Source organism: Neoarius graeffei, chromosome 27, assembly GCF_027579695.1.
Source record: "Neoarius graeffei isolate fNeoGra1 chromosome 27, fNeoGra1.pri, whole genome shotgun sequence".
Classification (NCBI taxonomy): domain Eukaryota; kingdom Metazoa; phylum Chordata; class Actinopteri; order Siluriformes; family Ariidae; genus Neoarius; species Neoarius graeffei.
In genome coordinates, this window is record NC_083595.1 from 1,406,225 (window position 1) to 1,413,790 (window position 7,566).

The 7,566-nt window shown below is 41.3% G+C and overlaps 1 protein-coding gene across 1 annotated transcript in view; it reads right to left on the minus strand.

The window, feature by feature from the left end:
* The window catches only part of cacna1ab (calcium channel, voltage-dependent, P/Q type, alpha 1A subunit, b), a 200,589-nt gene extending 193,382 nt beyond the window's left edge, over positions 1 to 7,207 (minus strand). The window contains 4 exon segments of the mRNA XM_060911345.1: positions 4,941 to 5,032; positions 6,739 to 6,878; positions 7,056 to 7,169; positions 7,172 to 7,207. Coding sequence (XP_060767328.1) covers positions 4,941 to 5,032; positions 6,739 to 6,878; positions 7,056 to 7,169; positions 7,172 to 7,207 — 382 coding nt within the window.
* Between the last annotated feature and the right edge of the window lie 359 nt (positions 7,208 to 7,566).

Consider the following 7,566-nt stretch of genomic DNA (forward strand, 5'->3'; position numbering starts at 1 on the left):
ATATTTGTATATGTTAATACTTAATTTATCTCGACGTTTTCTCTATTTTCTATTCTCTGTTTATCCTGTAATGATGCTGCTGGAATTTTTATTTCCCTGAGGGAACCCTCCCAAAGTGATCAATAAAGTTCTATCTATCTATCTATCTATCTATCTATCTATCTATCTATCTATCTATCTATCTATCTATCTATCTATCTATCTATCTATCTATCTATCTATCTATCTATCTCCCTGTGAGAATATGAGTGATAATAGCCAAACGTCACTCCTCTCAAAGTGGACCTCTTTTAAAAGAAGCACAGTTCCTGGTGATCCTGGTGTGCCACCTCCTGCAGCACATCACAGTACATTAGCATTGTTCTGTTTGTAAAGTATGTTTTGCACCATATGTCTCAGAAGTTTTTGGCAGGACTGAAGAGACCCTGAAGCCAGAACAACCCCTGTTCTTAAACAGAAGTGGACAGTGATGAAAGGATCTGTATCAATAAAGGCACAGTTCTCTGAGGATCACAAAGGCGCCAATGGATTGTTCTTACCCAAAACCTTACCTTGTTTATTTATCTTATGATCTGACCAGAGGTGGACAGTAACAAAGTACATTTACTTGAGTACTGTACTTAAGTACACTTTTTGAGTATCTGTACTTTACTTGAGTTTGTTTTTTTTTTGGAAAATTATGACTTTAACTTCACTACATTTGAAAGGCAAATATCGTACTTTTCACTCCACTACATATCTATCAAGGTCCTTGTTACTTGGTACTATGAAACAGCTTTGAAAGTGGATGTTTTTTCTTTTCTTTTCTAAAACGTGATTGGTTTTTTCACAGGTGACACTGAGATAGTCTATCAGTAATTACTAGGGTCACATCACATCCATAGACTGGATAAAATCAAGTTCAGTGATTTCTCCGCAGCATTATTTAATACGATCAGTTGATGGCAGAATGGAAGGAGGCGGTTCTTCTGGGGAATGTACACACCTGTGGTCATACCTAGAACCCATGTTTCAGTTTTCTGAAAGGATTAAAAATTCATTTCATTTTAAATATTTGCTTTGTTTGCCGAAAACGGACCACATCACAGCCTACAAAAACTCGCCGTCCAACCTGCAGAAGCACATTGAGGTATGTAAACGTTTTATTCCAAGAGAAACCTTGTAGTGAAGTTGTCTGTGCTTTTAGAGCTAGCGATAATGTTGCAATAGTTATGCAGTCTGGTTAGTCAAATGACTTTCTATGGATTTGCCCACCAAGTTGCCGTAGCCTTGTCCACGGCTAATGTTAAAACATAGCTAGTTAACTTGGACACTGTTAGTTAGCATGTAAAAATGGAGTTACGCTAACATGAATAATGTTAACTTATCTGAAGTCCTTTCAGAAATATGTTTTAGCATAATCTTGCCAAATACAACCCCGATTCCAAAAAAGTTGGGACAAAGTACAAATTGTAAATAAAAACGGAATGCAATGATGTGGAAGTTTCAAAATTCCATATTTTATTCAGAATAGAACATAGATGACATATCAAATGTTTAAACTGAGAAAATGTACAGTACCATTTAAAGAGAAAAATTAGGTGATTTTAAATTTCATAACAACACCACATCTCAAAAAAGTTGGGACAAGGCCATGTTTCCCACTGTGAGACATCCCCTTTTCTCTTTACAACAGTCTGTAAACGTCTGGGGACTGAGGAGACAAGTTGCTCAAGTTTAGGGATAGGAATGTTAACCCATTCTTGTCTAATGTAGGATTCTAGTTGCTCAACTGTCTTAGGTCTTTTTTGTCGGATCTTCCGTTTTATGATGCACCAAATGTTTTCTATGGGTGAAAGATCTGGACTGCAGGCTGGCCAGTTCAGTACCCGGACCCTTCTTCTACACAGCCATGATGCTGTAATTGATGCAGTATGTGGTTTGGCATTGTCATGTTGGAAAATGCAAGGTCTTCCCTGAAAGAGACGTCGTCTGGATGGGAGCATATGTTGCTCTAGAACCTGGATATACCTTTCAGCATTGATGGTGTCTTTCCAGATGTGTAAGCTGCCCATGCCACATGCACTAATGCAACCCCATACCATCAGAGATGCAGGCTTCTGAACTGAGCGCTGATAACAACTCGGGTCGTCCTTCTCCTCTTTAGTCCGAATGACACGGCGTCCCTGATTTCCAAAAAGAACTTCAAATTTTGATTCGTCTGACCACAGAACAGTTTTCCACTTTGCCACAGTCCATTTTAAATGAGCCTTGGCCCAGAGAAGACGTCTGCGCTTCTGGATCATGTTTAGATATGGCTTCTTCTTTGAACTATAGAGTTTTAGCTGGCAACGACGGATGGCACTGTGAATTGTGTTCACAGATAATGTTCTCTGCAAATATTCCTGAGCCCATTTTGTGATTTCCAATACAGAAGCATGCCTGTATGTGATGCAGTGCCGTCTAAGGGCCCGAAGATCACGGGCACCCAGTATGGTTTTCCGGCCTTGACCCTTACGCACAGAGATTCTTCCAGATTCTCTGAATCTTTTGATGATATTATGCACTGTAGATGATGATATGTTCAAACTCTTTGCAATTTTACACTGTCGAACTCCTTTCTGATATTGCTCCACTATTTGTCGGCGCAGAATTAGGGGGATTGGTGATCCTCTTCCCATCTTTACTTCTGAGAGCCGCTGCCACTCCAAGATGCTCTTTTTATACCCAGTCATGTTAATGACCTATTGCCAATTGACCTAATGAGTTGCAATTTGGTCCTCCAGCTGTTCCTTTTTTGTACCTTTAACTTTTCCAGCCTCTTATTGCCCCTGTCCCAACTTTTTTGAGATGTGTTGCTGTCATGAAATTTCAAATGAGCCAATATTTGGCATGAAATTTCAAAATGTCTCACTTTCAACATTTGATATGTTGTCTATGTTCTATTGTGAATACAATATCAGTTTTTGAAATTTGTAAATTATTGCATTCCGTTTTTATTTACAATTTGTACTTTGTCCCAACTTTTTTGGAATCGGGGTTGTAAACAATGTAGAAATCTTTCTTTTCTAGTAACGTTAGCTACCCAATATGATTTCGAGTTTGAAAAGAGTTTGCTAGCATGTCAGGTGGAATTTCACTGACTAGCTAGCTTAACGTTAAACCACCACGATGGCACAGCATGTGTTCATTTTGTGAATTCACATTTCTGTCTTTGGTAACGGCATTAGGTTTTGTAAGTGTTGTGGCAATAATACAACGGTGCGTTGACAGAAAATGTGCTTTTAGTACTTAAGTATTTTTAAAAGCAAATACTTCAGTATTTTAACTTAAGTAAAAAATTGACTGGACAACTTTCACTTGTATTGGAGTAATATTTGACCAGTGGGATCTGTACTTTGACTTAAGTAATGAAGTTGGTTACTTTGTCCACCTCTGGATCTGACCAACATCCAAACGCATCAAACTCCACAAGGTAAAATGAAAGCTTAACACTATCTGACCCTCAGCAGTCCCTCTGAGCTTACAGCACATAAATTTCAGTAATAGCACTGAAAGCACAGGTTCAGAGCAGCCTCCAAACATGGTCACGTTGGACTACAACACCCAAGCACCACAGTGCCCCTCATCCCCTGAATACTAGGCACACCCGTTTCCTGTTTCATAATCACCTACTCACCTATATAAGACTCAGACAAACAAATGGACAATGCAAAGTATCGCTCAGTGTTCCGACCTGACCTTACCGAGCCTTAGTCTCTCATTTTTGTATTTCCGTGACTCTGACCTTATTGCTATGTTTGTCCCCAACATTGATTCAGTTTAGTCTCTGTTACACTGTTCGCACATTGACCGACCTTATCCTGCCCCTGACTACGCTGCCTGGATTACAACTTGGATTTGGTTACCAGTTTGCGATGTACCCGCTCTCCCCTGCATCTGCATCCAGTAAGTGCCTGCACCCCTGACAATAATGTGTTTAAAGATGAGGCTGATTTCCAACAATTTGATAAACAGCCAGCAAGCTGTACAACAGACTCTTTAAATAAGCGTGCTTCATGTAGTGACAGCTCCTGAAGGTGACATATGATGATTCCATACTCTGTTAGACACCGTCTGACTTTCAGCAAGCTGGTCTGGTTGATGGACAGATTCAGAAACTATTGTTGTTGGATATGAGGTAGCGTGTGAGCAGCAGTGGCTCCAGGGTTAGCACTCTATACTAATGATCAGAAGGGTGCAAGTTCAAAACCCCAGAACCACCAAGCAGTCACTATTGGCCTTTAACTCTAATCTGCTCAGTTTGATTGTAAGTGGCTTTTGGCTGCTAAATGAGTAAATGTAAGGTACAATGGATCTCATGCTAAATATGCAGACCACTCACTGCACTGTGAGTGAGTATGTCTCCTATGAGGATAAAACCACAATGAGGACATTTCTCTAGTGTCATTTTGAAATAATGAACAATATGGACCAAACTACAAGCTCCTCCAGAAGTCCGGCTACAAACATGTTCCGAACACCTCAGAGAATTAAACACTGATCTGTAATGGAAGAAGAAGCATCCTGACAGCATCTGCAGGATATCATAGACATGATGGCATAATGCTTCAAGTGTGACATGAGTTTACACCATGAGACCTAATCCACATCCAGGGCTCTGAGTTATCACTGATCCAGGTACACACTGTCCTGATTATGACTTTATAGGTCAATTTAAAATAGAAAACAGAAAACAGTATGCATAAACACTCCATATAACCACAGCCTGAGACTCATGTTACTGACATCATCAACTAAGGACAAATTACTGAATTCACTAACTACTGAATACTGAAAACTAAAGTACAAAATGAAATAAACTCAAATACAAAATCATATAATTTCTCTCTCTCTCTCTCTCTCTCTCTCTCTCTCTCACACACACACACACACACACACACACACACACACACACTTACTTGGAATTCCTGAGACGAGCTTGAGAGGTCGCAGTACTCTGACTGCACGCAGCGTCCGCAAATCAAACTCAGAACCAACAGTGGATAAAATACTGAAGGACAGAGAGAGAGAGAGAGAGAGAGAGAGAGAGAGAGAGATTGATTAACATTAACAAGTCTGGTGGAAAAAAACCTAACTATGACAGCTCCATCTTTCTGTCTCTCTCCCTCTGTATCTGTCTCTCTGTGTGTCAGTCATATTTCTCTCCCTCTGTATCTGTCTCTCTGACGCTGACTCTGACACATACATGTCAACAGATCATGATGAATATTAGGAATATGGTGTGAATTATCGTGTGTGTGTGTGTGTGTGTGTGTGTGTGTGTGTGTGTGTGTGTGTCTGTGTGTGTGTGTGTGTGTGTGTGTGTGTGTGTGTGTGTGTGTGTGTGTGTGAGAGAGAGAAACGATGCTGGGAGATTCCAGGTCTCTCCCCGCTCACTGCATCACCATGGCAACTGGTGATTCCTCATTTACGATGTGTCCACGGTTACCAACCTGCTCTCATTCACAACTGTTACCATGGTAACGGGTCCTTTGTCATTGATGGAATCTGTCTTGGTTTCACCTCAGCAACCAGAGAACAAGAGAAACTGACAGACAGGGTTGTGGGACACCATATACACCCCTCTCAACACACAACGTGTGTGTGTGTGTGTGTGTGTGTGTGTGTGTGTGTGTGTGTGTGTGTGTGAGAGAGAGAGAGAGAGAGAGAGAGAGAGAGAGAATGTATTTTGGCTTCTGCTATATCTGGGTCAGTGTTTACATTATTCAACAACACGCAATACAGAGATCTGTGTGTGTGTGTGTGTGTGTGTGTGTGTGTGTGTGTGTGTGTGTGTGTGTAGCAGCTTCTTGAATCGTGACTCTGCTGACTATTGGCAGTCTGCAGTGGACTGACTTCATAAGTGACACAGACAGGGACAGACAGAGAGAGAGAGAGAGAGAGAGAGCTGGATCTGTTCTGTTCTTTTTCATATTTCAGACCCACACTCATCACACTGCCATGCTCTTCTGTTTCCATAGCAATGTTATGTAATGACAGAGTAACAGCTCTAGAGTCCAGACATGCTGCAGCTCCTTACACACACACACACACACACACACACACACACACACACACACACACACACACACACAGTGTGGTCAGGGGTCACTGAGATTTACTTAATATAATACTCTATTTTTAACGAGCTTAGAAGAATAACAGTGCCTATACAAAGTGTCCAGCCAATCACAATTCACCACTGACATACACCAGCCAATCAGAATGTGGCATGAGATTGTTCTGCAGTCGTGGAATCCAGGTTACTGCACCAGCTAATGCACACACACACACACACACACACAACTCCTCCATGCAGCCTCTTCTTTTTCTAATCTTTCTTCCATATTACCCACAATCCAATCTGCCTTTCTCTCTCTCTGTCTGTCTGTCTCACTCTCTCAGTGTCTGACATTTTACCCCAGTGTTGGTCCCTGTGGTGCTCCTGTGATCTCTCCGATATCTGACTGTGTGTGTGTGTGTGTGTGTGTGTGTGTGTGTGTGTGTGTGTGTGTGTGTGTGTGTGTGTGTGTGTGTGTGTGCGTGCAGCAGGGATCTGGTTTCACAGAGCATCCTTCTAGCACTAATGAACACACACACACACCCTGGCTTTGCTTCTCTTTAAGTATGGATTGAGTAAGTTTTCAGTGACTTATTGAAGGTGTGTGTGTGTGTGTGTGTGTGTGTGTGTGTGTGTGTGTGTGTGTGTGTTCTCACCCAGTCAGCACCACAACGAAGTCCATGACATTCCAGCCATTGCGCAGGTATGAGTCCTTATGGAAGGCAAATCCCAGAGCCAGAATCTTAATGCCAGACTCAAAACAGAAAATCGCTATGAAATACGGCTCAGTGTCGTCCTGTGAGACAGACAGACAGACAGACAGACAGACAGAGATTTATGAATGTAAACATATAGTAACTTGTACTTTCATTGCAGTGCATATTTGTGTGCATGTGAATGGTGTGTGTGTGTGTGTGTGTGTGTGTGTGTGTGTGTGTGTGTGTGTGTGTGTGTGTGTGTGTGTGTGTCTCACCAGCCGTTCTGAGAGTGGTGTTTTGTCATCAACAGGTAGGTGCTGCTCAAGTGCTAAAACAATGCAGTTAGCAATGATGGTTGTTAAAATCATCCACTCAAATGGAGTGAGAACATGACAGTTAAAGAAAACACCATCATCACGGTTATCATCTGACTCTTACTGACACCATCACTTTCTTCTGTCTGTCTGTTTTTCTAGAGATAGTGTATAAAGACACTTTTAAGCTCATTTAAATAGACAGAGACATTATTACTCCACTGTAAGTAAAGCGTGAGCAAATCATAGGCTGCAGAATTCAGTATCAGTGATAACTGTTCCTCTTACACTGCTGCACTGATCACAAGCCAACAGAACAGCTTCAACACCCATCAATATCCCAAAGACCAGAGAGTGTCTCAGAGACCACTGAACATCCCAAAACATTCGTAAAAAACACTAAACAGCTCAAACACTAGTGAACACAAAAACAAATACTACTGAGCTTCTCAAATACTTGTAACAGTGCAAA